The sequence below is a fragment of the Cydia fagiglandana genome, chromosome 12 (genome assembly GCF_963556715.1).
Source record: "Cydia fagiglandana chromosome 12, ilCydFagi1.1, whole genome shotgun sequence".
Lineage (NCBI taxonomy): Eukaryota > Metazoa > Arthropoda > Insecta > Lepidoptera > Tortricidae > Cydia > Cydia fagiglandana.
In genome coordinates this window covers 15,373,955-15,401,649 of record NC_085943.1, presented here as the reverse complement: position 1 = coordinate 15,401,649, position 27,695 = coordinate 15,373,955, and the positions used below count along the sequence as shown (strand labels likewise).

Here is a 27,695-nt window from a genome sequence, read left to right as displayed (position 1 = left end):
CCATCATGCTCAAAAAAAATTGTAAGTTAACCTTTCATAAAAAACGCCTATCAGATGTCAAAATTCATTCATAACCTCAATACATCGACATTCGCCATCAAAAAGTAAAATAAACTGAAGAAATTAATAAATGGTAATCTAAAATGAATTTTATGAAAGTTCATAGAACGTTTCCAAGACTAAAAAAGGTATTGCTCAGAAGATCTTCTCAGGCAGTAGCGCTTGATGAAAATGAGTATACCGAAACCCCGGAATATCCGCCAGTTCTGGATGTCTCCAAAGAAGGAAAGAAGCTTCGAAAGAGGGAAGCTAAACATGAGAATATAAAGAACTTGAAGACTGTCGAGGAGAAGCAGATAGCTTTAAACTTGCCCCGTTATTACGGTTGGGGTTCTGTTATGTTAACGGAGGACAGGGTGCCATATAACGCCCTGCCTATGGTGAAATGTTACACCAGAACACACTTTGTAGCTCAAGATAAACTCCCAGATATGTACGCAGAAGTGGCCCCCGCTGCGGACGGAGTAGTAGCGGAGATAAAGTCGTTAGTGGAGGATGCTATTGCTATAGAATATGAAGGCTTGCAGTAAGTTTTATTATTATAATAGCTAACATTTTTGTTGCCTTGAATAACTAAATATTTTAAATCTTGCAAACAAAGTCAGGCCTTTGTCATGGTCCCAACTTAATACAAATTGAATGTAAATAAAGTTTGGAACTCTCATGGCGTTATTGAAGGTTGTAAAGATAAAATCATTCATAGACTTACTTCTAAGGTTAACTACTATATTTAGTTATTCACATTATCGTGTATGGTGTTTTTAATAACTATATTTTAAATCCTGTATTGCTATGAAAATTTTATGTCACTCATTAGATAAAAACATGAACCTATTGAGTGCCAAACGGTGCATCCATTTGCCATGCCACTGATGCCACGGGGGTAAAATTTAGTTATGTGAATAAATAATGCCAACCTAAAATTGGGGTGTTTATTAGTAGATTTTCATCAAAAAACGACCGACGTCAAATGCCGTCTTTGGCGTCGTTGTCACGATTTTGCGTTGACGTCAATTGCTGTCTGTGGCGTTCAAAAGGTTAAAACACTATTAATTTTAATAACTCATTTATTACACTCTTAACTTCCAGGCGTAATTTCACACCTACTGGTGACACTACAAAATCTGTAGAACATCAAAAAGAGAATGCTCTGGCAAAAAACATTGCCAGACAAGTGAACAGAATAATCAGCAATAATTTGTCAGATAAAGTACCACACATATTGCCAGCTCAGGTATGTTAAATCCGTACACGGCAGGAAGAAGTTGATATCTGTCGGGATAAAAATGAAGAAATTTGAACCTTATGTATTTTTATTTTAAGTTCTAATTCCTTCGGTAGAATATCTCGAGTTATCAACTTCTTCCTGCCATGTACTAGAGATGGGCGCCGGCGGGTAAATACCGGGAAAATACCCAAAACTACCCAATCTACCCGATATTTACCCGTATCTACCCAAATTGTTGGGTATTTAAAATTTGTTCGTATAATTGAAGAAATTCATTATATAACTAAAATATATCAATATTATTATCGTATAAATATGAAAATAAGTTAAAATAAAGTATACAAATCACAATCTCACAACTTTTTTGTACACAATTAATTTTTTTTTTCGACGAGAGCATTTTGTTCACTGATTTGTGGTGTAGGAATGTTAATTTAACTAAGCTATTTTATGCCGTAGTATTTACATTTCTTTGTTAATTTGTGTATAACTATTTTATCTACACATATATATATATATATTTCGTTAATTTTTATTTAATTTTATACCTATATACATACTATTATTTTAAATTGTTGTCATATTTTGGTTTTGATATTTCTACATTTTATTTTATTTATTGTTTAATACAGTAATTTTTTCGTTAGGTATATGGCCAAATTTGTTTACTGAAACCAGTTTGGATGAAATTTTGTGTGTATCTAGCAAGGCCTGTTCACTTCCTAAGAAAGTTATGTCCCCAAATAATTGCGCATGTGTGCGCCTGAAGCTTCTATGTGTGCGTTGGCCTCCGAGAAAAAGTTGCGAGTAATAAAAATAAAAACATTTTTCTACAGCAACATTGCTCCCAACTCTGATTTAAATTATCACGAATTTTATACATAATTAATCATAAAACGGGACTTAAAACGCTTAAAACTTAATTACACGCGATTAAGTTTTATAATGAATATTTGCTTCCAACTGTCTTTATCAATATTCATAAAATATATGGAGGGTAGGTACGTCTACCCACCATAATAAAAAAATATATTTGTCAATGACTCTGTCCAACTGCTGTGGTTAAAGTTCATAACGAAAATTTTATTTATTAAATCTTTAAATAATAAATACAACGTAGCGGTACAACCACTTAAGACTGTAAGTCTATACCTACATAGATTACAGCAATGCACATAGAAAATGTGCTAAATGCGGAGCAACGGCTGTTGAAGCAGCCAGAGTGAAATTTATACAGCTTTAGTGGGTTCAGAAGGAACCGAGTCATAACGCATCTGGAAAGCGTATTAATTAACCGTGAAGAAATGTATGAATGAATACAAGTTAGAAATCTGTGTAAAATGCCGTGTGTAAAGTGTAGTGTATCTGTGTGTAAAGTGTAATAGGTAGGTAGGCATGCCTAATGTTATTTGTATAATACTGAAAACTTTGTGAATGCGCTTTATTAATGTTTATTTTTATTAAGTTGTCAGGGTTTAATTTTCAGTGTATATTTCTATATGTAAAACATAATACAATGTTATAAACATAAATATGCCTTTTATTTAAATCAATAGATAATACCACAAACAAGGGGTAATATTTGCATCTTTCATATATTTCGTGATATGAAGATAACAAATATGTTTATCAACATAATTACTATATACCTATAATACCAATACCCGCCAGGCTAAACCGGTTGTCAACTTTAGTTCCATTGGTACACACCGAGGGCGCCAGTAGTATAAACGTATAAACGGTTGGGGACATTTTTTTGTATGGAGTTACCGTTCTTCTCCTAGTGAGTATTATATTCTTTGGTATCTAGATTGTTTGATCTCAACCAGATCCCGAAAATGAGGATTCGAGAGCCACATTAATCCGCCACTTTACCGAAAACTTGCCAGAAATCAGCAGTGACGAAATCGTGATGGCCCTCAGACAGCTTAAAAATGGAAAGGCCCCAGGCGAGGACGGCGTTACAACTGAGCTTCCGAAAGCGGGAGGCAAACCTGCACTGAAGGAGCTCCAGAACATCTTTAATGCCGTTCTCTTCGATGGGAGAACTCCAGAGGTGTGGAGTAGGAGTGTTGTCGTGGTGTTCTTCAAAAAGGGAAATAAGGCCCTATTGAAGAACTACCGACCCATTTCGCTCCTAAGCCACACCTACAAGCTATTTTCGAGGGTCATCACGAACCGCCTAGCACGAAGACTCGGCGAATTTCAGCCACCGGAGCAGGCCGGATTTCGAGGAGGATAGGAGGCACCATAGACCACATCTTCACAGTGCGGCAGATTATACAGAAGACTGAAGAGTATAATCGGCCCCTGTGCTTAGCATTTGTGGACTATGAGAAAGCCTTTGACTCCATTGAAGTCTGGGCTGTTCTGGATTCCCTGCAGCGATGCCAAGTCGACTGGCGATATACCCAAGTATTGAGATGTACATACAACGCAGCTACCATGACCGTCCAAGTCCAAAACCAGCAGATTAAGCCTATCCCCATGCATCGTGGTGTGAGACAAGGGGATGTGATTTCCCCCAAATTGTTCACAAACCCATTGGAGGATATGTTTAAAACGCTCGACTGGAAGGAACATGGTATTAACATTAATGGCGAATACATCTAGCTCACACTTGCGATTTGCGGACGACATCGTCATCATGGCTGAGACGTTGCAGGATTTAGAGCATATGCTGACCGGTCTAGCTGATTCTTCTCAACGCATAGGTCTCCGGATGAATTTGGACATAACGAAAGTTATGTTCAACGAACGTGTTGCTCCGGGACCTATTGCAGTACAAGGGGCTGTTCTCGAGGTTGTTCAGGAATACGTCTGCCTCGGGCAAATACTGCAGTTAGGAAGGAACAACTTCGAGAAAGAGTCGAATAGAAGGATACAGCTAGGCTGGGCAGCATATGGGAAGCTGCGTCGAGTCTTCACGTAGTCAATCCCACAGAGTCTGAAGACAAAAGTCTTCAATCAGTGCGTCCTACCCGTGATGACATACGGAGCCGAAACGTGGACACTCACGGTAGGACCGGTCCATACATTCAAAGTTGCTCAGGGCTATGGAAAGGGCTGCTCGGAGTCTCTCTGAGGGATCGTATTCGAAATGAAGTCATCCGTCAGAGAACTAATGTCGTCGACATAGCCCACCGGATTAGCAAGCTGAAGTGGCAGTGGGCCGGTCATATTAGCCGTAGAACCGATAACCTTTGGGGTAGGTAGACGAGTTCTCGAGTGGAGACCGCGCAGCGGCAAACGTAGATTAGGACGCCCTCAAACTAGATGGAGCGATGATCTTCGCAAGGCGGCTGGCAAGAGCTGAATCAAAGTTGCCACAAATCGTGCTCAATGGCGTGCAATAGGAGAGGCCTATGTCCAGCAGTGGACGAGAGTAGGCTGATGATGATGAGATTGTTTGAAAACACAATATGATCCAGTAGGTGGCACTGCTATCGGTATATATATAGCCAATAGTGTTTTTAAACCATCTAGGTACCGGTTTAAATATACTTACACAAAATTTCACCCAAATCGGTTTCAGTAAATCGAATTTGGCTATATACCGATAGCAGCGCCACCTACCGGGTTTAATTGTGTTTCCCAACCCTTAAGGAACCCATTGAAATATACACACAAAATTTCATCCTAATCGTTCCAGCCGTTTAGGAGGAGTGGAGTGACAAACACACGTATTGTAGAACGTAATGTATTAAGATATTAAACATTTGTCAATTTTCTTAGTCAATAAAAATATTATACATTTTATAGAACTACATGAGTATCAAAAAAACTGTTATTTACATTATCTCAATTCAATTTATTACTCCGTTTCCAACTTTTATTTATACCCACTCATTTGGGTAGAAAAGGTAAATACCGGGTAGATTGGGTAAATACCCGATAAATACCCGATATCTACCCCGGGTATTTACCCACCGCCCATCTCTACGGCATGTACGGAAATATTCCTAATAAGCATTCTGGTGCATATAATGGTTCCTTAGAAAACTTTGATATAATAATACCTATGTATGATAAAATTTTCAGTTGAAGGATAATATTTGTTTAACTCAATTAAAGCATTAACAAACTATTTGTTTAGCCTTATGCATTTTTAGAAATGAAACATGATCAAAATTATTTAATTAACCCTTGGAGGATATAGGCAAATGGAGACGCCTTGTCTGTAATTTTCTGTAGGGGAGGGGCACGTCAAATGAATACTTAACATAAAAATAGCCATGTCAGATAAATGTCAATCCATCATCATCATCATCATATTTATTCATCAACAATAAAAGATTGTGTTTGAAATGCACATAAAATACAATAACATTACAATTACAATAAAATACAATAGGTAAATTGAAAATAATATATAAAAATTTTACCTTCCAATAAAATTATTATTATGTTTCCTATCCACATCGGATATCTTCATTGAGAGAGTAACGCGATCGTTGACCAATGATGCCGCTAGCGTCTATGTAGTCGCTCCGCCCCACGCCGTGACGTAGTTCCGCTTCTACTTCCTGCGAACCGTTGCTCGCTTCCCGCCACTCGCCACCGCCATGTCATTGTTGAGGAGAAGTACCGTCGGCATAAAAGTAGCCTAGTAGCCTGCCAGGAAGGCATTACTCAGATATCCGATGTGGATAGGAAACATAATAATAATTTTATTGGAAGGTAAAATTTTTATATTATGTGTTCCGTACTCCACATCGGATATCTTCATTGAGACCTGTTTATTATCTCCTGGTGGCGAGTTAGCGGGCGCGCAAGCGATAGGGCTACACCTACTGTCATAGAACTCAGAGAACGAATAAATATGTATACACCATATTGCAACCCATGAAATCACAGTGACTCGTTATAATGTGAATTACAGGAAATTGAGAATTGAAATTGTAATCTCAGGTTCGAAACTGGTTTAAGAGAATTCTCATTCGAAATCGCATCCGATCCGCAGAATCTCGGCGAGTCATGTTCCCAATTAACATAAGCGAAAATATCGCTAAGTGAATAGCTTTCCAGCCAATTTAGTTATTAAGTACATCGTGGATCAAAAGCAATCGTAGGCGAGGCCGGCTTGGATGAGACCGTGGCTGAAAGAAATAAGCGAAGTGTCCCCTAACATTTTGTGTAATTCTCGCAAGGTGACGTACCCAGACTACCTACTTATACTGGGTCTATACTTTATTCCGGAGCTTCTAAGAGTCCAGTCGGTAAGACACGTTATCTGGTTTAGAGCCGAATTTCGGACACAAAATAATAGCGTTAAAGTTATCTATGTAATTGCCCGGGCTACAGTGTAGTAGAGTAAGGTCATTGACCCTGCTGCCTGATGCTAACAGCAAAAGTGCGGCAGCTATTCTATCGTACTTCTTCTAACGTACCTAACGTTGTAGGGCTATTTAAATTAGGGCAAGTAGATGTCTCGCGTCCCAAGCTGGTGCTTTGGGAGGCGCTGGTCTCGCTATTAATGGCGTTGGAAGAAGGCATAGTGTCCGATAGTGGTTCATACACAGCACTTGTGAGAGGCTTATGAACGAGTATCGTTCTGAAAGCTAACATGGATAATAGAAATAGACGTCTGAGATAGCTCGCTACTTCACTGGATAGAGGTACCTGGCAGTTGATCTTATTTTTGATGCACCATAAAGACCGTTTCTACATTGTGGCCGTACATGCAGCCTAGACAAGGGGACGATCTAGGGGCTCCCGTTACTGTTTTCTATACAAACACAGTACCGGAATCGGGAATATCCGGTTCTTCCATATTAGTGAGACAGTGACAGTTGCGTTTCGTTCGCTACGTAGCGTTAGACCTTGGCATGTTATATGCATGCGCCAGTCACGCCAGTAGCGGACGTCACTCCTGATCCCGCCAGCTCGGTGTTGGAGCGTCCTATCTGACAGGAGCTACGCCTCATTCTTAAGGTCGTTGACTCGTAAGGGAGGGCGGTCTGACGTTGTGTTCACTAGGACCGCCAGTAAATTGCAAGCTTACCACAGCTGCTTTAAGACTCCTTATCACGCCGTCGCAGTACACAGACTAGGCTGGGAGGTGGAGACATCCATGCCAAGTCTCACAGGCAGCTGTCAAAGGTCGTGGTAGCAGTTCAATGAGTCTGTTAAGAAATACCGTGGCACAGTGCGACGGCTCTCGAAAGCGGAGGCCGGCCAACAAGGCGCCTGTCAGGTGAAGACAGTCTCGGCGGCTGCTGGGCGCAGCTGCCACTCGGGCGCGCAGTGACTTCTTGATAAACCGTTGCCCTCGGGGGTTGTACCGACCTGGCAAGTAGCAAGCAACCAGCGCGACCTGTAGACGATCTGCTGGCATCAGCAGTTTTTGCGACAGCCGTAGTAACGGAAGGGATGTAGTGTCGCCGTCGTTTTATGTATACTGTACCGGTGCGGTTGTATGTTTACACTTCTGTCGTCAGCGCTGCAGATGCGGCCCGTTAACGGTTACTCTTCGCTGAAAGGGCCTTACCTCGTACATTGTCTACCAATATTGGAGATTGTAACGGACTGCTTGCATAAGATGAGGAAGAAAGTGGTGCGAGGCTTTCGGCAGCTCCGTGTTGCTGGGGACTGCGAAGGCTTCACCTTCCTCCATGAACTAAAGTTTGCGAATTTGAGACTGAACAGAAGGCATTGAGTCTCATTTCTGCGAGAAACTCTGCAGCAAGGCAGGCCTGTATGTCGCGAAAAAGAAAACTTTCAATCGGTGTGTTGTGCCGCGTGTCCCACGTGATGTCTAGGAGCGTGATGGTCTAATTCGCTTTATCCGAAGAGACACCCTATATCGAGTTAGTATAGGGCATAGAGTTAGTAGCATGCTTTTAAGGAAATCGAACTGATGAAATCAAGTCTAAAATCGATTTTAGCGCTTTGCGTAACAAAACTGTTTCGATAAAGTCGAATACAGACAGATGGAAACTGCTGGAGTCCTCCTGGCCCCTTTCTCTTAGCACCGGAAACTCAAGCTTGTTCAGGCGCAGCGGGTTTATTTGTCCCATTTTGTTTATTATGGCTTTTCGCACGAGTTCGTCTTTGTAAGACGGAACTTAAGCTGGAGAGCGCGAGCAAGCAGAGATAATTATGTGAAGTCTGCAGACCTTTTCGATGCCTTTCACCTCGGTTTCGAGCGGTCGCACAGGGCCTTGTCGCTAGCTGTTCTCTGGTTGGACCACTCCATGGCCTCGAGAAGTCGTAGGAGCTTCGAAGCGACACAGCGAAGTCGATCAGCACCTTTATGAAGCCCGGGAACACGACGTATTTTCCTCTGAGTATCGACATATCTTACCGCTTTCAACTCCGGGCAGTCGAGCCGCGCTAGGACGGGGCTCTTTACGACCTTGTCTGCCGTCGCCGGAGGATTCTTTAACCGAAACCAAGAGCTTAGCGGTCTGTTCGTGCTGTACCATACCATACCTATACCTGCACCATAGCTATAGGCGCCTGCGTACCTCAATGGAACCATGTGGACAGGACAAAACTGATACTGTGGCGCCCAGCGAGCAAGGGACGACATCGTCGGACGGGGGGGGGGGTGGGGCGCCGGTGCCTGAGGCCGGGCGGTTCATGGCGGCCGCCACTGGTTCGGGAAGCGCTGGTGCATGAGGCGAGGACCCATAGTGGCGGCCCGCTCTAGAGGCGTTGTCGCGTGAGGCGGGCGGCTCCATCGTGGCGGCCGCCGCCACCGGCTCGGGAGGCGCCGGTGCGTGCGGCGAGAGGCGCCATCGTGGCGGCCAGCTCGGGAGGCACCGGTGCATGAGGCGGTCGCCGTCTGGCTGGCTGGTCTGGGAGGCACTGCTGTGAGGCGAGAGGCGCCATCGTGGCGGCCAGCTCGAGAGGTGCCAGTGCGCAGGTGGTGGTGCCATCGTGGCGGGCGGCATCATCGTGGCGGGCAGCGCCATTGTGGCAGCCGCCGCCACCGCGTCGATGCGTAATGCGAGAGGCGCCATCGTGGCGGCCAGCTCGGGGGGCAGGCGGTGTCATCGAGCGGGCGGCGCCATCATGGCGGCCACCGTCGCCAGGCTCAGGTGCGAGAGGCGCCGTCGTGGCGGCCAGCTCGACAGGCGCCGGTGCGCGTGACGGACGTTACCGGCACGGGAGGCGCCGATGGCTAGGCTCGTAGTTGCACGCATCATCACGGCGACGCTGTTGTGGTGGCCACACCGGCGCGTAGGTCACCAGCGACGTCATGACGGCCGGCAACCAACGCGGCAATCGTCGCTGTACTCGTAGCATTTCCACTGCTTACATGTAACTTACCTTCCTTCCGCTCGAGCAGTCGGGACGCAGAAGCAGTCCGCCTTCACCTTGGCGCGATCCACCCGCGATGCGCCCGCAGCTGCAGGAGCGGGCGTGTGACGTCTCGCAGAGCCACGCGGATCTCTCGGAGTCCCGCTGGACTGGAAGCGTCCGCACCGCAACTGCAGCAATATGAGCGGGCTCTCTCCCGCGGACTGGAGGCGTCCGCACCGCGACTGCAGCAACAGGAGCGGGCGTGTGACGTCTCTCGGAGTCCCGCGGACTGGAGGCGTCCGCACCGCGACTGCAGCAACAGGAGCGGGCGAGTGACGTCTCTCGGAGTCCCGCGGACTGGAGGCGTCCGCACCGCGACTACAGCAACAGGAGCGGGCGTGTGACGTCTCTCGGAGTCCCGCGGACTGGAGGCGTCCGCACCGCGACTGCAGCAACAGGAGCGGGCGTGTGACGTCTCGCCGAGTCCTGCGGACTGGAGGCGTCCACCGTGGCCCGCAGCGGCGCGGTGTCTCGGAGTCACCTTGGACGACAGCAGGAGACGCGGCGCGCGCGGGCGGGGGCGGGCGCCGGGCCCGCGCCCCCGCGCCGGGGGACGGGGCGCCCCGGGCGCGCCGCAACTAACAACACGAGGTACTCCCAGGCTACTGCCTGAGAACCCTCCGCGAGTGACGAAGTAACTTCTGAACGCCAATAAAATTAGAATATCTTAAACTGGCTCACCGGATGGTGGACAATCCAAACCTCCTTATCAGCGAAGCGCGGCGCCCGAAAGCAGCGCGCGCAGGCCGTCCGCCGCCGCGCCGCCCGGGCGCCGCCGCCGCCGCCGCAGGCACGATGACCGCGCGTTCCCTCTCCGATGCGGAGCGACTTGTTACCACTTGTTAACAAAAACCACTGACGCACTTCCTACTTCGATCTCGAAAATGCGAGTTAACGGTAACGATTTTAGCAGCATGGAATGTGAAAATTAATTTAGCAAGAAAAAAGTGGGTAGAATCGAAAAGCACCGTTCGATGACTTCGATCGCGAGACCGCCAAAAGACTAATAGTGGCGATCTCTGCCATATCTCACTATTTAATCGACCGAGCTTTGGATCGGAAATGTTAAAGCACCATGCTGCAAAAATATACGCAAAAAATATTTGCGGACCATCGGTCAAGACGGTCGACGAAACAAAGACATGGCGGTGGCGAGTGGCGGGAAGCGAGCAACGGTTCGCAGGAAGTAGAAGCGGAACTACGTCACGGCGTGGGGCGGAGCGACTACATAGACGCTAGCGGCATCATTGGTCAACGATCGCGTTACTCTCTCAATGAAGATATCCGATGTGGAGTACGGAACACATAATAACAATAATAGTAAGTAAATGACATTAAAGCTCTCCAAGGGGCCTCTACGTGTTGGATCTATATCCCCACGCACGCCTATCAAAAGACCGGGATTTACAGGCCCGTGAAATCCAAAAGGAGACACAATAATAGTAAGTACAATGAGTATGACCATTGGTCATAGAGTTTCAACAGAGTGTTATTAGCAGTTTTTATGTTAATCTTCAATGCAAAATTGAACAACTAACATCATTTTTGTTTATTCTAGGTGGATTATGATCCCCGGCATGAAGCATTCTGGTTTGTGGGCGGTGTACACCCTTCTAGAAGAGTAATCCGCAAAAGAGCCGAGTTCCCTTGGCAGAGGGATAAGTTATTAGAGCCAAAAGACAGAGCAGTGCAGTATTTAGGTAATGATTTACAGTTTTTTATTTATGTAAAATATATTAATAGTCCAAACACTACCCTTAAACTTGTAATGTCTTCAAGTTTAATAAAAACAAATTTCCATTTGGCCTTTCCTGTGACATTAATAGGTAGGTTTATTCCTATTACTTGGGACAACTTGGGAGAAGCTGAAGGTGACACTCACTACAACAGTGCAACGAGTACGGCAAGACCGGAGTGAAAATCGCCCTAAGGCAGAATGGATGAGTGATGAAGCCTGGTCCGCTGTTCTGGAGAGGAAAGCCCTTAAAGAGAGTGGCATAACCACGGAGGAGCGGCGGCAACGTTACTCAAAGTTGCATAGCAAGGTGCAGAAGAGACAGAAGTGCCTATTTGGATACAGTATGCCAGGAGTTAGAGAAAAACGCCCAAAAAGCTCACACTCGAGATATGTTTCAAAAAGTGAAATTTCTTGCAAGAGAATTTAAACCTAAGAGTTGGACAGTAGAAGATGAAAAGGGAGTGCCTATTGTTGACAAGGCATTAGTACTAGAGCGATGGAGATCGTACTGTCAGAGTCTTTATAGGAGTAACGCATCCGAAGAAGGTGACGAGAGAATGGACTACAATACTAAAGAACCAGACATTCTCCTTCGGGAAGTGGAACTTGCTATCGGGAAACTAAAACAGAAGGCACCTGGCAGTGACGGAATAACAGCACAAATACTAAAACAATTAGGAAACGCCGTTACTAAACTGATCCATACCATATGCCTAAAGGTTTGGCGTACGGGCCAGTGGCCAGAAGACTGGATAGAGTCGATCGTAGTACCACTGCATAAAAAAGGATCGACACGCAAATGCGAGAACTATAGGACTATCTCGATGATATCACATGCGAGCAAAATTCTTCTCTATATTATTAAAGAGAGACTAGCCTACTACAGTGACAAAATGATTTCCAGGGAACAAGCCGGTTTTGTTAAAAACAGAGGGACGCGTGAGCAAATATTTAACTTGAGACAGTTAATAGAAAAAAGTCGGGAATTCAACATACCGTTAGCACTATGTTTTATAGACTACGCAAAAGCGTTCGACTGTATTAACTGGAGTCATATGCTGCGAGTCATGGATGAGATGGGCATACCCGAGCACCTAAGGTTTCTGATTCAAAACTTATACCTAGATGGACAGTCGAAAGTAAGGCTAGATAACACCGTCTCAGGCAATTTTAAGCCAGAACGTGGAGTCCGCCAGGGCTGTATACTCTCCCCTGTACTTTTTAATCTGGTTGGAGAACACATTATGCGTAGAGTACTGGAAAACTGGAATGGCGGTGTAAAGATAGGAGGAAATCGCATAAGTAATCTACGCTTCGCCGACGATACGACTCTGGTGGGATCGAACGAGGAGGAGTTAGCGGAAATGTTGAGGACCCTGGAAACAGTCAGCTTGGAGTACGGCTTGAGAATCAATAGAGGCAAGACCAAGCTGATGTTCGTAGACAGGAACAACACTGCGCCACGTACGTACGAACTCCAAGATCTGGATACTGTGGACGATTTCATATACCTGGGCTCTCTAATACGATCCAATGGCGACTGCGACAAAGAGGTTGTGCGCAGAGGTCAGATGGCAAAAGCCGCGGTAAAAAGATTGGAGAAGATATGGAAGAACCGCGGAATACGCGTGAAAACAAAAGTGAATTTAATGCGGACCCTAATGTTCTCCATCTTTCTATATGCGTCAGAAACGTGGACCCTGAAGGCAAGAACAAAAGAAAGGATTGATGCGTTCGAAATGTGGTGTTGGCGGAAAATCCTGGGGATCAAGTGGACGGACCGCCGCACAAACGAATCAATCCTTAGCCAGCTGAAAATTCGAACACGACTCTCCACTATTTGCACACAGCGCATACTTCGATTCTTCGGACACGTGGCTAGACGCGAAGATAGTCTAGAGGTATTGATGATGGTCGGTCACGTAGAAGGGAAGAGAAGTAGAGGAAGAGCGCCTAAGCTACCCGGTGGATAGACACAGTAAAGGCATATGCAGGACCCAAGGCCCAGACCTGCCTGCAAATGGCGCAGGATAGGAGTGCCTGGAAGAAAGTGGTATTAAGCGTTGGTAATCACGACCCTCAGCAATGAGGATACGACTGGAAAGAAGATTCCTATTACACAAACACATGTATTTACATGTGTGTTACATGTATTTTTTTTTACATTTCAGGGAAGCCACTGCTAGCGCTCAGAGGCCATTTACCTCTAAAGCCTTTGATGCCGTACAGCGAAGCTACAAACCCAGAGTTCAAAGTGCCGAAATTCACATATGTGCCGCAAAATGTTGGATATGTAATGTCTCTAAGGCATGCTACCAACATACCAGGTAACAGAAAATTGGCTATTACGTTGCCATAATTATTTGTGACTAACTAAATAAATTTGTGATTTAAAGCCTCACTTGCATGGATTGTGACTCTTGCGAGCATGTATATTACAAACCCTAATAATCAACATGTTAAGACCCAATATTCGACACCTTGCTGTCAACTTTATGACATTATGATTGAAAATGACGATTATTGGAGCTGTGTTGGGCACTGGAGCCTCTACGTTACGCCTAAATTTTTTTAAAATTTCCTCAGCCGTAGTTTTAGTGAACTAATGTATGTACCTAAATTCAAATTAACATTTTTTTCTGCAGGTTATTGGCCTGGTGACTATGACGAGTTCGGCTTACTTTCCATCCACGGCCGCGGCCATTTACTCAGCAGAAAACAATCCTTTGGACCCGAGGACAATATAGAGGCCCTTCACTGCCAAGCAATTAAGGCCAGTTTCGGCTGGCTGTCAGCCCAGGCCAACTACCAAGGGTTCACAACTTTCAACGATTTGACCTATCCTTTAGCAACACAAACAGTGATCACTAACGGGCAGATTTGGTCTTTATACGCGTACCAACTCAATACTATGCTTATGCATAATGAGCATATAGACACAAATCCGAAGCATAACGTTTGCTTCGGTACACAGCCTATGCAACTGTTTGACACAATTGAAGATGGAAAAGTGAAAGGCCTTAATGATAACGTCTTGAAAATGCTCGTTCAATTCTATATGAACACTCCGGAAGAACGAGATTATGACTTGAAGCCTTACTTAGACAAGGAAGAATCAGTTATTGCTGATATTGAAGACGACAATAGAAGGTGTTGGCTCGAAGAAACATATAAGCATTTAGTATCAAACAGACCCAAGCATTTATTACCCCCAGAAACATATCTTTGGGAACGTATTTATAAGATCCAGCATAACACTAGGTTCTTTGAGAAGAAGCGAAGACCATTCGAGCTTGGTATTAACCCATACAAACGAAGGCTTAGTGACCATCTTCCTCCGTATATTCCGAAAGTACTCAGGCCATATCCTAAGTGCCGAAAGAAGTTTGAGACGACTTACTATCCTAAAGTATGAATAGGGTAAAGGACGGTATTGTTTGATGTTTTTTAGCACTATGTAATGTTTCGCTAGCTATACTTACTCAGTGAAAAGGTAACACTTTGATTGGGAACTTCCATACGAAGTGACCACCTTTCAATGCTATTTGGTGTAACAAGTTATTCGAAAGTAATCACTTTTTATAATGTTACAAAAAACATTACATTATGCCAAGAAATATTATGTCACACAAAGAACATTGTTTTCCTTTATTCAGGTCTAGTAATCATTAGTTTAGGTCTTACTAATAAAAAAGTGATTTAATAGAAGTTTCTTATTTGTATGTTATGTTTGTTCGTGTATGGATGAATATGAGTCGGCCCCAACAGATTTTTGTAAATATAACCCCTTGCAAATCTACTAGAATACCGTCAGGGTAGGTACTAGTTGAGTATAGTTCCTGAATGAAATGAGGAAGAAGTTCTTCCGAAAAACGGACAGCGTCGCGTTTTATAAGTAGTCTCAGCTAATCTGATAGAAAGAGAGGCAAACAGCGAAAATTACAAATGTAAACTGCCAAAAAAAAGTAGGACAATGTTGCCACTTTTTACTAGCGCTACTTGTATTTATGTTAAAATAAGTAAATAAAAGTACTTTTTTAAATCGTAGGAGTAAAAATACCTATAAATAAATTATCTTAGCGTGTTAATTTATAAAAAGGACGATGGACTTCAAATCCAGGTGTCCCCTTTTTAGGTAGAATCTGGTTGTGTGTGTGTGCGTAAAAGCGTATATGTGTGCTCTTTTAGGGATGTGAAAAGTCGATTTTAATCATGTTATAAATATATCAATAAACGCTACACAGCGGAACGAAATAGCGATTAATTGAAGCTTCAATATCTTCGTTAAACATAAATATAATTGAAATGCTAATGGATAATGAATATAGTATAATATAATAATATAATTCAATTATTACGGAACACCTATTTTAGGAGGTATTTATGTAAGTATTTTAATTAAATATCTGAACTTTCCCTTGGTTCCCTGCTGGGGCGTGACTATAAAATTGTGATCTGATAACCACAATAAAGAATAAAAGCGTTTTTGTTCATTTTAGGTATCGTTAAACCTTTGAAGTAAAATTCAAATTGCAAGAAATATCGATAGTTTATCGATATGACTTTATCGACATGGCCACAGCAAGGTGGTGTTAAATTGTTGTACACACTAAACAAAAGTGGTAACAGTGACAGCTCGCTGCGACGTAATCTAACTATTTATTATATATCTATGCTAATTACGATTTTCAGTAATTTCAGTTACCCCGGCTACTCACGTAACGATAAATCGTTGCGATAAAACTGTGCAGTCCGACTGTGCAGATAAATCGAACCGTGTGTATGACAAATCGTTGCGATAATCGACATACACACGGTTCGATTTATCTGCACAGTCGGACTGCACCAAGGCCCCTACGTTTATTGTTCTATTTGACGGCGCAGCAACTAGTATCATTTCTCTCTCCTCGCTCTTTTAAAATGCCATTTGTCAAAAAAGGACAACCATACTGCTGACAAGGTGAACTTCAAATCAAGTGTTGCCTTTTTTGATGCATCCAGGCTGTGTATGTGTGCGTAAAAGCGTGTATGTGTGCTCTTTTAGGGATGTGAAAAGTCGATTTTAATCATGTTATATATCGATAAACGCTACACAGCGGAACGAAATAGCTATTAATTGAAGCTTCAATATCTTCGTTAAACATATACATAATTGAAATGCTAATGAATAATAAATATATTAGAATATAATAAAATATTTCAATTATTGCGGAACACATATCTTAGTAGGTATTTATGTATTTTAATTAAATATCTGAACTTTCCCTTGGTTCCCTGCTGGGGCGTGACGATAAAATTGAGATCTGATAACCACAATAAAGAATAAAAGCGTTTTTGTTCATTTTAGATATCGTCAAACCTTTGAAGTAAAATTAAAATTGTAAAAAATGTCGATAGTTTATCGATATGACTTTATCGACATGGCTACAGCAAGGTGGTGTTAAATTGTTAATCGTACACTAAACAAAAGTGACAGCTCGCTGAGACACCGTCTTTATATATTATAAGTCTATGGACTGCACAGTTTTATCGCAACGATTTATCGTTACGTGAGTAGCCGGGGTTATAGTGTTTATTACCAATGCTATGTTTTCGAACATACCCCATTTTACGCGCAGTGCGCAGTTGCGTCAACGTCAAATGTCAAGTTGACACAACGTGTTGGAGGGGTATGTTTGTGTATACTTTCGGTAAAACTATAAATCATGAAAAATTTGGAACTTTGGCACGTAAACGTGCGCAACCTGATTACTAACAGTGAGGACCAGCTGGCCACATTCTGTTACGGCCACGGCGAAGGCAATTTCACTGGCGAATTGTACTCATGTTCACATAACCTTATAGTGAATAACTTCGATGAAGATGGTAAGGTGAAGTGGACTAAGGATTTTAATGAGGTGGCGTCTCCGGGGAACAGTCCAGTGAATGTGACGTACTTGTCGTTGTCGAATGCCTTGTGTGTGGGGCTTGCGAATGGCGAGTTGTACACGATTTCTGAGCTGGGTACCAGCTGCGAGCTTGCTGGGGTCTGTCAGGCTGGATTATTGGTAAGATTTCCTTTTTTATGGCTCCTCTACACGATGGGCCAACGCCGGCCGCTCCAAGGGACGCAGCCATGCGGTAGAATGAGATAGCACAATATCACTTGCTCCCTCTAACGCATAAATGCGTCCCTTGGAGTGGCCGGCGTTGGCCCATCGTGTAGACGAGCCATTAAATATACATATCATATTTTACGAAGTGATAGACTGATCATTATGAAAGTAGAAATACATATTCGGTTGTTAAATTGTAGTAGTATTATTTTATCCACTTTAACATTTTCAAATGATTGTAGTACCGTTCAAACATCTAAGTCCACACTAAAATCGTCAAGTGCAGTGTCTTACTCTGTCCCTCTTAATCTGGAGGTCTCATTTTACCGCATGGGAGGCTGATTTTGTAGATTATTGTGGGTATAATCTAATTAAGTTACTTTCTGTGTGTGTTTGTATTGATGTGGTTGACCCGTAAGTTGAGCTGACAAGCAATTTTTTTTACAGGCAATGGCATGGAGCCCAGATCAAGAACTGTTAGTGTTGGTAACAAAAGACATGAACACCATTCTGATGTCCTGCACATTTGATCCCATTCACGAGTCAAGCATATTAGACCAAGAGTTTGGGGAGAAGCAGTTTATCACAGTGGGGTGGGGCAAGAAGGAAACTCAGTTTCATGGGTCTGAAGGCAAGCAAGCTGCCAAATTGAAAACTGAAATCAGTGGTGGTAAGTTTATATTAATTTTGCTATTAAAAACTAGTAATCTTTTTCAATGAACCAACAGGGCCGGATTTCCTAACCCCAGAATAAGCAACGGTTTTGAAATGGAGAAGGGAGCCCCCTAAATTCTAAGTGCTTGAAGGCCCTAGGTCTCTAAATCCGGGCCTGTGAACCCAACTAAATCCATAACCAGATTATGTCCAAGTCCATCTATTTCACTTATTTTACAAGCTAAGTCAAACAGTTGCTAATTTATTTATTTTCTTCTAATGATTGTACTTGAGACTTTAGGCAACTATTCTTAAGTCATGAATCTATGGCTGCTTATAAGATATTTTTTTGGGCTATTATTAGATATTGAAAGAAAGGGATTTAAGTGATCTATCACTCTATAACTCTTTAAATTTCTATTTTACAGATGCAGATGCCAATAATGCAGTTAAAATATCTTGGAGAGGCGATGGCAACCTTTATGCAGTTGGATTCCTTATGGACGGCATCAGACGATTCAAAGTCTTTGACAGAGAGGGCCATCTACAATACACTAGTGAAAAACAACCAGGTTTGGAGGCTAACCTCTCATGGCGACCAAGCGGTAATGTCATCACAACAACACAAAAGATTAATGACAAATATGTGGTAGCATTCTTTGAAAAGAATGGCCTGAAACATGGCGGTTTCGATATACCTGTTGACACAAAGACAGAAGTCCAGGATCTGGCTTGGAGTTCGGATTCCGAAATATTAGCACTGCAATGCTATAATAAAGGAACTAGCTCACACAGTTTGCTGTTATTTACAACTGGGAACTATCACTGGTATCTTAAACAAACTCTGACATTCAATAGTTATCAGAAAATAAGCCAAATAATCTGGGATAATGATTTTGAAGTCGCTAACAACAGGAAACTACATCTTGTCTTAAGTAATGGTCAGCATTATACATATTCATGGATTTGGAATATCAATCACAGTAGAGGGAAATGCAGTAATGATGATGCTATAGTCGTTGTTATAGATGGGAAGAAAGCATTAGCTACTGGGTTTAGGCAAACTGTTGTGCCTCCACCTATGGCAAGTCTTGAAATAGAGTCAAACTCAAGTGTAAACTCTGTTCATTTTGCTCCTGATAAAAAGGATGATAATGATCACGATCCTAATACATTCTTTGTGTGTACCACAGATAATAAACTAGAATTTTACAGGCAAACTGAAAAGTTTCCATTAAAATATGAATTGTTCAAGACACTTACGTTGGAAAAGTATAACTTCCCATTCCAATATTACAATTGGTTTTGGTTGAACTCTGACACTATAATCTGCTCTGAAGTGGACAATAACAACAGTTATTTCATATCTGAGTACAGTATAAAGTCAGGAGAAATCACGAAAATGAATACAGAGTCTTTGCCAGAACCTGTAGTAAGGATTGAGCCCCATCCAAATGAAAGTTCGGCTGCTTACCTTCAACTTATTAATGGGGATATTATGCTTTACACATTAGGGGGATCTATGAAACCACAGGACGTTTCATTTTCAGTTGCATGCCCCACTTTCAATGTAATAAACGTCAGTGATGAAATTCACTTTTTAAGTTTGACACATAAAGGTACATTGTATTTAGACAATGAAAAAATCTTAAACAATGTGAGTTCTTTCTTCGTTCATACACATTTTCTTTTGTTGACAACTCTTCAGCATGTGCTCTTATGCGTCGAACTAACACCTCCAGGTCTGAATGCGTTAAAAGAATATCAGAAAAATGAATCATCTGATGTTTATAAAAGAAAAATCGAGAGAGGCGCGAAGCTGGTCATAGCTGTACCAAATGACACGAGGACTGTATTTCAAATGCCTAGAGGAAATCTGGAAGGGATACAGCCAAGGCCTCTCTCTCTGAAAATTATAGGGGAGTATCTAGATAACTGTAAATATTATGAGGCGTTTGATTTAATGAGAAAACAAAGGATCAATCTAAACCTGATCTATGATCATGATCCTGAAAAGTTTGAAAAATCTATAGACGTATTTCTAGAAGCAATTCAAAATAACACATGGCTCAGTTTATTCTTATCTGACTTAGAAAATGCGGATGTCACTAAATCAATGTATTCAAGTAGTTACGTCGACAAAAAAGACGAAAAAAGAGATAGTAGTTCTAAAATTCAAAGAACTTGTGAAACTATCAGAACTCATTTAATGAAAAGGCCAGATAAAGATACAAAGATCTTGCCAATTCTTACAACTTATGTAAAGATGAATAATGTTGAAGATTTAGAATCAGCTTTGACTGTTATAAAAGATCTGAAAACAAAAGAAACCAGTAGGAAGCTTCCTGTGAGCTCAGATGAAGCTCTTAAGTACCTATTGTACATGGTAGACGTTAACCAACTCTTCGATGTAGCTTTAGGAATGTATGACTTCGATTTAGTTCTACTAGTAGCTAACAAATCTCAAAAAGATCCCAAGGAATATGTCCCAATGCTCAATGAATTTAATGGCATGGAAGAAAATTATAAGAGATTCTCTATAAACAAACAACTAAAAAGATTTACCAGAGCAGTAGAATGTCTTGCTAAATGTGGGCAAGATAAATTTGATGAGTTAAAAACGTTCGTTAAATATCACAGTCTGTATAGAGAAGCTTTAAGATTGTTCACTAACGGAGACGCAATATACAATGAAATAGCAGAAGATTTTGGACTCCATTTGAGACTAAAGAAACAGTACACTGAGGCGGGCATTATTTATGAACGAGCCAACAATATTGAAAAGGCTATTGAATGTTATAAAGATGCTTTGGAATGGGAATTAGTAGTTAAATTATTATGCACGAGGTCGAAGGATGAACAATCTGTAATATGCTGGTATGTATGGCCAATCAAATCACATGAATACCACTGAACGTACTATCAATTGCTAATTATAGTAACTTTTTTGGTGACAATTCATGAACCTTATTGTGAAAGACATAAAGTTCCACCAATGGAGATGGAGATTCTCGTAAACTCCATCTCTTTTTCCTGTTAGTAGCTCCTGTTGCTTTTAGTACAGTAACAGTAAAAACACATTATATATAGGTATATATATAATTTATAAGATTTCTTAAAATTGATTATCACATTTATCACGTATTTTCTAGGGAGCTGGCAAACGGTCTGAAAGATGAAAAGCGTCAAGGAGAAGGACTGACATTATTAGAACAGTTTTGCAACGACAAAGCAGAGATAGTCAAGTACGCTATTGAAGGCCGACAATTTAAGTCTGCCCTGCGACTCTGTTCCATGTACAAGCTTAGTGAACTTAAAGGTATGTTGGGAACATTGTTTTTTTCAATTTCAATGTTTATTGTTATTTTTCCATGTTTATTTTTTATGTACGCTCAAGGAATTTAATTTCAGTACCATTTCGTCCTTGTCAGTGACGATAGTATGTGGTCCCTATCCCTAACGACTTTCATATTGATTGTCACTGTGACAAGGTACGAAATGGTACAGAAATTAAATCCTTTGACTGTACATACAAGATAGTAGATACATCATGCATCATGTTGTGGCTATTTCAAGGTGATAGCAGTGTCGTATCAGATAGGTACTAAATGTACTAAGCCTTTTGAATTAATGCCGATGGGCAACTAGTATTTGATTATCATCACATCTGCCAAAAGACCACATACGCATAACCTCCACAACAACCGGCACTATGGCTCATGTGTATGCGCAGTTGAGATGTGCCATGTTCAAGAACCGTATCAAAATATTAATAACTACCTACTCTCATTTCTAGACGATCAACTACTGCCGGCTGTGATGGAAGAATATACAAATCTCCAAGAGCTAATCGAACGAAACTGGGGTACATTTACCAAGCACAGAGACCGTCTTTTGATCGTCAGAGAAACCAAGAGGAACGCGCCAGAGATCGATATCTCTTATACTAATAAGGACAGCGATTTGTACTCTGATGCTGGGAGCACGGTGGCGTCTTCGAATTCGCGCAGTTCTGGGTATGATTTTACTATTTTAAGCAAAAGATTCAAATATCGACCGTATGGTCAAGGCAATTAAATTGAAAATCTATATACTTTTTTTTTAACTTCGACACTACAAGTTAGAGTCGGACCAAAAAAAGTCTGCAGCGGATTTGATAGCCCACACAGTGCAAATGTTATATACAAAGTACGTCATAGTTTCATAGAAGTTTGACGTTTAAAATAACACTTGCACTGCATGGGCTATCAAATCCGCTGCAGACTTTTCTTGGTCTGACTCTACATATTATGTAAAACTTGAACTTTTTGAAAACTATATTTAAATAGTACAAATGTACTATTCTATTGTACTAAATGTACTATGTATGTGGGCGAAATCGCCGCATTCTAAATTGAACCGTATTATTTTAAGTAAAGGGCTCAATTTGATGTTAAAATTGCTCTGTTGCGATCTAACGACGACACGCCACATATTTCCAATTGAATAGTTTATCTATGCCATTAGGGTTCAATTTAAGAATACGGCAAAATGATCTGTGCCGTTTGTGCTCACAATTTAAATTACCTGTATGTAATCAAAAGGTATTCTTTTTCAGCCGCACCTTCCGCTCAAGCAAAAACCGTAGAAAACACGAGCGCAAAGTCGCGTCACTAAAGGAAGGTTCCCAATACGAAGACGTCGCGCTAGTGATGGCCTTACACAACCTGATGACATCTACCTTCGAGTTGAGACTTCAGGCCAAAGAGCTCAACACAGCGCTGAGCTGTCTCAACAAGGACCATGAGGCGTTTCTTCTACAGGTACCACACACACACACAGACTACGATATATTTTACCATGATAAAATTTGTCCACGTATGACACTGTCTCATATCGTAAGATAAGACATGCTTACGTCACTGTCGAGTTACCCAATGTGGTTTAAGACATTTATTTCTCAAACAGAACGCATCTTAACTATTTTTATAGCACCATTGTTGCACATACAGTAATATGGCAGTCAACATCGCTGTACAGTCTGACAAAAAAGAGTAAAAATTAGACTACGATATATTTTCCAACGTGTGTGTCTACTAGAATGGGGTTGGCAACTGTCAAAGGTTTGCATAGATGGCGCCATCATAGCTTGCCCCTTTTTCTATGAGATTTGGCTTAAAGGGCATCCAGGCAATTAAAAAAACAAAAATTTTACACAATTCTAGGGATTGACAGGGCAAGCTATGATGGCGCCATCTGCTAAAAATTTCGACCGGCCAGCCCCATTCTTTTGTCTTCTTCTTCAACCTAGTGTTTTCTCGGCCTAACGCCAGGGTCCGCTTTCCTGCTCAATCTTCTCCACTTTGCCCGGTCTTCGGCATCCTCAGGTGGGAAATTGTTCTCTTTCATGTCTGATGTTATGACGTCCAGCCAGCGCTTCTTAGGCCTACCGAGGCCGCCGCGTGATCTAGGTGTTTGTGCTACCTAAAATTAAAAAAGAAATACAAAAACAAAAGAAGAATGATACTGATCAGGCAATCACGCGTTGAACACCCTGCTGTAAAATTTTATTTCTACTATTTAGATGGTTGCCAAGGCCCGCTATTGTAGTAGTCGCTATATAAAATTCAATTATTTGTTTCAGACATGCCTAGAAAAGTTACTAAAAGAGATGAAGGACAGCTTCAAGGACATTTGGACGAACGAGCTAGTTATAGAGGCGACCAACGCCGCCATAGCAGCCCTCAACGTTCCTGAGGGCTGCAGCGTACTGCCGCAGGGTATCGGCTCTCTTGGTAAGTGTTATAAGGCAACAGAGTACGGACCACGATATGGCGACCGCCAAGTTTTAGGTGAAAAGCATACACTCTAACACAGCATTTCCCAAACTATGGGTCGCGACCCATTGGTGGGTCGCAAGCGAATATTTAGGGGGCCCTGAAACTACTAGGGAATCTGAGCATTACCAATATGTTATGCCCCTTTTTTACGACGGCCAAGAGGTGGGTCCCGCGGATTTAGCAGTATTTATTAGGGTATATTGTGTCAATTTTTTTTTATGGAATTTTATGCCCTGGATGCCAGCCCTTTGCCAAACCTCATAGAAAAAGGGGCAAGCTGTGATGGCGCAAGCTGTGAAACCTTTAACAGTTATCAACCCCATTCCAGAACCATTGATGACTCATGTTTTTGACTTTCACTTTGATTAAAATTAAATTTCCTATTTCAGAACCGCATATGAGGATAGCGCCTATTATTCAAGATATAAGCTGGAAGCTGGATGGGCTAAACTAGTAAAACTAGGAGGATCACTTGCAAGGAAACAAAATGCATAATACTGTGAATTCATTCAAAATGTATTTAATAAATAAGTTAATAAAGTTTATAAAGATTTCAATACAAGCTTTTATTAACTGTACTTTTCTTCAAACAGTTATCTTTAAGACCATTATAACAAGCCCAAAGTCAATGAAAGCGTGGTTTATCACTATTACAGTTCCTACTGGCCAATCATTGGTCTCCTTCGGGTTCCATCATCAGGCCAGCCTGATGGTACCATAACATTTCATTTTCACCAAAGGTAGTTAATTTAAGCTCAATTTGGATATCTATATAAACTGGTTTATCTTTTGCTGGGCTTAAAAAAAAACTTGTATTAAAAAGCTAAATTTAATCAGTCAATTATCTGCTAAAACACCTAGGAGAACAATAGTAACACTCAAATGCAACAGTACTGGCCCTGTTATTGTCAAACACCACAACTCTGAAAAAGTCTTTAAGCTCATACTCCTTATTCCTAAAATACATGTCATTTACTACAGGCATTCCACACACACACATATTTGCATTGTCCATAAATTCGACAAGAGTCCATGGTATTATATTAGGTGCATAGAACATTCTATGTTTCAACACCACTTTTGACGCTAAATGTACTAAACTGCCGACATAGAAGTCCCACGGTGAGTGCTGCTTGAATTCTGGGTTTTCTATGTGATGATTGAAATTGTTAGCGGAGATGTCCAAGTATTCCAAATTACATTGCATTAGACTGCAAGGTAGGGAGCTCAGTGTGTTCCTTGATATGGTTAAGTACCTGAAACATTTTTTTTTTTTATTATGAATGGGCTTACTCATGGCCACAGACAAAAAAAGTAAAGTTTAAAGTAGAAAGTTAGTACAAACAGCAACACTCCTAACTATAAATCGGTGGACCTTATTACAAAAGGCATAAGGTCTACTGATGTACAGTTAACAGTGTAGGCAATGGTAATAACAAATTTAACAGCATGTTATTATTAATAGATTCTTAAAAAACAAGGTATGCAACATTGGATAGTGTACAGGGACTCGACTATTAACACTTTGACTACCGAGAACGCGCCTGGTAGGCACTCGTAATGTTTGCTCAGATGCCGGACAACCAGCCCAGCGGGTTGTTTTGTACGCAGATATAGACGACCGGTTTCTGGGGTAGTGCGCCGTTTTTTGCCGGTTGCGAAAGTGTTAATAAAAATAAAGGTTTTGGATTTTAAAATTAATAGATTTATTAGTTTTGGATTTGCCCTCAGTCAGTTCTTGATAGAGATTGCTCTAATTGCAATACTTAACAATCTAAACACATTCACTACCAAAAACATTTATATGTGTTCATTTTGTACTGGGAATGGGGTGCCTGGCACTGAAAGTGTTAAAATAGTTACCTTACCTACTGCCATATTACCTTAACGTGCTAATTCGCCCAATAGGTCCTGGTAGTTTTTCCAGCTGATTATTATCCAGTTTGAGAGTTACTAGTTTTTGTAGTTTCCAAATTGCCTTTGGTAGCTGCGTCAGCTGGTTGCTGCTAAGGTCCAATAGTTTCAGAGATTTGGTTATCTGTAAGAATGTTTACTGGTATCATAAATGTAGAGTCCATCTCTGTCTGGGTGAGTAGGCAACAAAGTGTGATAGTATTGATTGCTATAAACATGGATAGAATACTTTTTATTGGCACACCTCAGTAAAAGCTACAACAACAAACATAATGTGTTCATAGAAATTTCACACTCTCACTTGCCAAGTTGGTGCAGAGTTAGCTTAGACAGACTAGTAACAGTTAAAAATTAACCCCCTTATCCATAAATGTTTACTAAAGCCGATAATAATTGTTTGTCCCTTTCCGACTATTGGTATAATGGGACCCTTCCAGTAAATGTATATGTATAAGGGGGTAAGTATAGTTTACCTGAGGTCCAAATAACCATTTCCAATTTGTTTCCTTCTGGGTCCCTAGTTTGTTACTGGCCAAGTACAGCTCACATAAGTTAGGCATTCTACCTGTAAAGAAAAATAATGGTAGTTTAGTCAAAATTCAACGTTTAAATGATAAAATCTATGTGAAAACCACAAAAAATACTTACCAAACTCTGGAGGTATCTTATCAATTTCATTGTTACTTAAATCAAGTACTGTAAGAAGCTTGAGCAACAATATATCTCTTCTAAAGTTACACAAACCAAGCCCATTTATATGCAGAGATTCTAATGTTCTCGGAAGACCTTTCACAGGGAATTCACTACGGTCGTGAATAACAAGTTTTGTGGGTGCATTGTCCTTAGAAGTCACACTTATGCTTGACAAAGTACCAAGCTGTAGGTCCTTTGCATCTCCTGTTATACACGACTTGAGTATCCGCATAAAACATTTCAATTGTATCGTCTCACTTTTGATGCACAAATCGTGCGGAGGCTCCTCAAATCTTATCGTAGCTTTACCCTCATTTAAACATTTTACGAACACTTGCTTTATACTTTTGACCCTGTACTTTGTTCCAGTTTTATTAACTGATGAGAAATGTAATATAAAATACTCCGTTTCAGACTTCGGTTCCTTGCCGATGGCTAAAGTTGATTTTAAATACTTTCCACTTTTTCTTACATTTAAAGCACAGTGTAGTCTATTTACAACTTCTACTTGGCACTGTAGTTTCATTGTTTATTTTATTACTGAAATAAACAAGAAGTTACCATTTATTAACTAAAACGAAGTAAATAATTACTCGCGCCAACACCGATCATCTGTAACTTACAAAACTGTCATAATTGACACACGTCAAAATGACAGTAACACAAGGCCCCAACGTTACGGATAACCACAATAAAGAATAAAAGCGTTTTTGTTCATTTTAGGTATCGTTAAACCTTTGAAGTAAAATTAAAATTACAAGTAATGTCGATAGTTTATCGATATGACTTTATCGACATGGCTACAGCAAGGTGTTTCCACATTGTTAAGTAGCTAACACACTATCGCACCGCACCAAGGTCATTGTGCGACGCACCCATAAGTAAGAGGGAGAAAGAGATGTCGCTTTCTCCCTTTTACTTATGGGTGCGTCCCACAATGACCTTGGTGCGGTGCGGTAGTGTGTTAGCTACTTTAATCGTACACTAAACAAAAGTGGTCCCAGTGACAGCTCGCTTGGACGTAATCTCTGTATATTATATATCTATGGGTCGGCAAAACAAGGCTATAACCGCAAAAATCGAAGTTCACAAATTGCGGGTATTTTTCTCTGTCACTCTAGTTACGCCTTCATTGGAGTAAAAGAGAAAGATCCCCGCAATTTGCGAATTTCGGTTTTTGCGGT

At 41.5% G+C, this 27,695-nt stretch overlaps 3 protein-coding genes across 3 annotated transcripts; 2 read left to right on the top strand and 1 right to left on the bottom strand.

Annotated features, from left to right (window-relative positions):
• Positions 1–67: 67 nt before the first annotated feature.
• On the top strand, positions 68–15,044 carry LOC134669612 (large ribosomal subunit protein mL65). Its single transcript, XM_063527262.1, has 5 exons — positions 68–586; positions 1,150–1,294; positions 11,157–11,298; positions 13,508–13,663; positions 13,982–15,044. Exons 1-5 carry the CDS (start codon positions 144–146, stop codon positions 14,749–14,751), a joined length of 1,656 nt encoding a protein of 551 aa, XP_063383332.1. The 5' UTR covers positions 68–143; the 3' UTR covers positions 14,752–15,044.
• A 1,921-nt stretch (positions 15,045–16,965) lies between these two features.
• Positions 16,966–24,477, top strand: LOC134669610 (putative elongator complex protein 1). Its single transcript, XM_063527260.1, has 8 exons — positions 16,966–17,383; positions 17,879–18,101; positions 18,514–20,962; positions 21,238–21,404; positions 21,882–22,101; positions 22,683–22,887; positions 23,709–23,859; positions 24,294–24,477. The coding sequence occupies exons 1-8, from the start codon at positions 17,042–17,044 to the stop codon at positions 24,356–24,358; spliced, it is 3,822 nt and encodes a 1,273-aa protein (XP_063383330.1). The 5' UTR covers positions 16,966–17,041; the 3' UTR covers positions 24,359–24,477.
• LOC134669611 (leucine-rich repeat protein 1) lies at positions 24,400–27,308 on the bottom strand. The gene is made up of 4 exons (XM_063527261.1): positions 26,467–27,308; positions 26,292–26,383; positions 25,788–25,942; positions 24,400–25,160 (listed from the first exon to the last, which is right to left on the bottom strand). The coding sequence occupies exons 1-4, from the start codon at positions 27,035–27,037 to the stop codon at positions 24,746–24,748; spliced, it is 1,233 nt and encodes a 410-aa protein (XP_063383331.1). The 5' UTR covers positions 27,038–27,308; the 3' UTR covers positions 24,400–24,745.
• Between the last annotated feature and the right edge of the window lie 387 nt (positions 27,309–27,695).

Excerpts from the sequence above, each read along its gene's own strand:
- LOC134669611 (XM_063527261.1), bottom strand. The coding sequence starts at position 27,037 with ATGAAACTACAGTGCCAAGTAGAAGTTGTAAATAGACTACACTGTGCT. Across the intron at positions 26,384-26,466 it reads TAAGATACCTCCAGAGTTTG|GTAGAATGCCTAACTTATGT; the intron begins GTAAGTATTTTT and ends TTTTCTTTACAG. Across the intron at positions 25,943-26,291 it reads AATGGTTATTTGGACCTCAG|ATAACCAAATCTCTGAAACT; the intron begins GTAAACTATACT and ends ACATTCTTACAG.
- LOC134669610 (XM_063527260.1), top strand. The coding sequence starts at position 17,042 with ATGAAAAATTTGGAACTTTGGCACGTAAACGTGCGCAACCTGATTACT. Across the intron at positions 18,102-18,513 it reads GAAAACTGAAATCAGTGGTG|ATGCAGATGCCAATAATGCA; the intron begins GTAAGTTTATAT and ends TCTATTTTACAG. Across the intron at positions 23,860-24,293 it reads GCAGGGTATCGGCTCTCTTG|AACCGCATATGAGGATAGCG; the intron begins GTAAGTGTTATA and ends TTCCTATTTCAG.
- LOC134669612 (XM_063527262.1), top strand. The coding sequence starts at position 144 with ATGAATTTTATGAAAGTTCATAGAACGTTTCCAAGACTAAAAAAGGTA. Across the intron at positions 587-1,149 it reads ATAGAATATGAAGGCTTGCA|GCGTAATTTCACACCTACTG; the intron begins GTAAGTTTTATT and ends CTTAACTTCCAG. Across the intron at positions 1,295-11,156 it reads CACACATATTGCCAGCTCAG|GTGGATTATGATCCCCGGCA; the intron begins GTATGTTAAATC and ends TGTTTATTCTAG.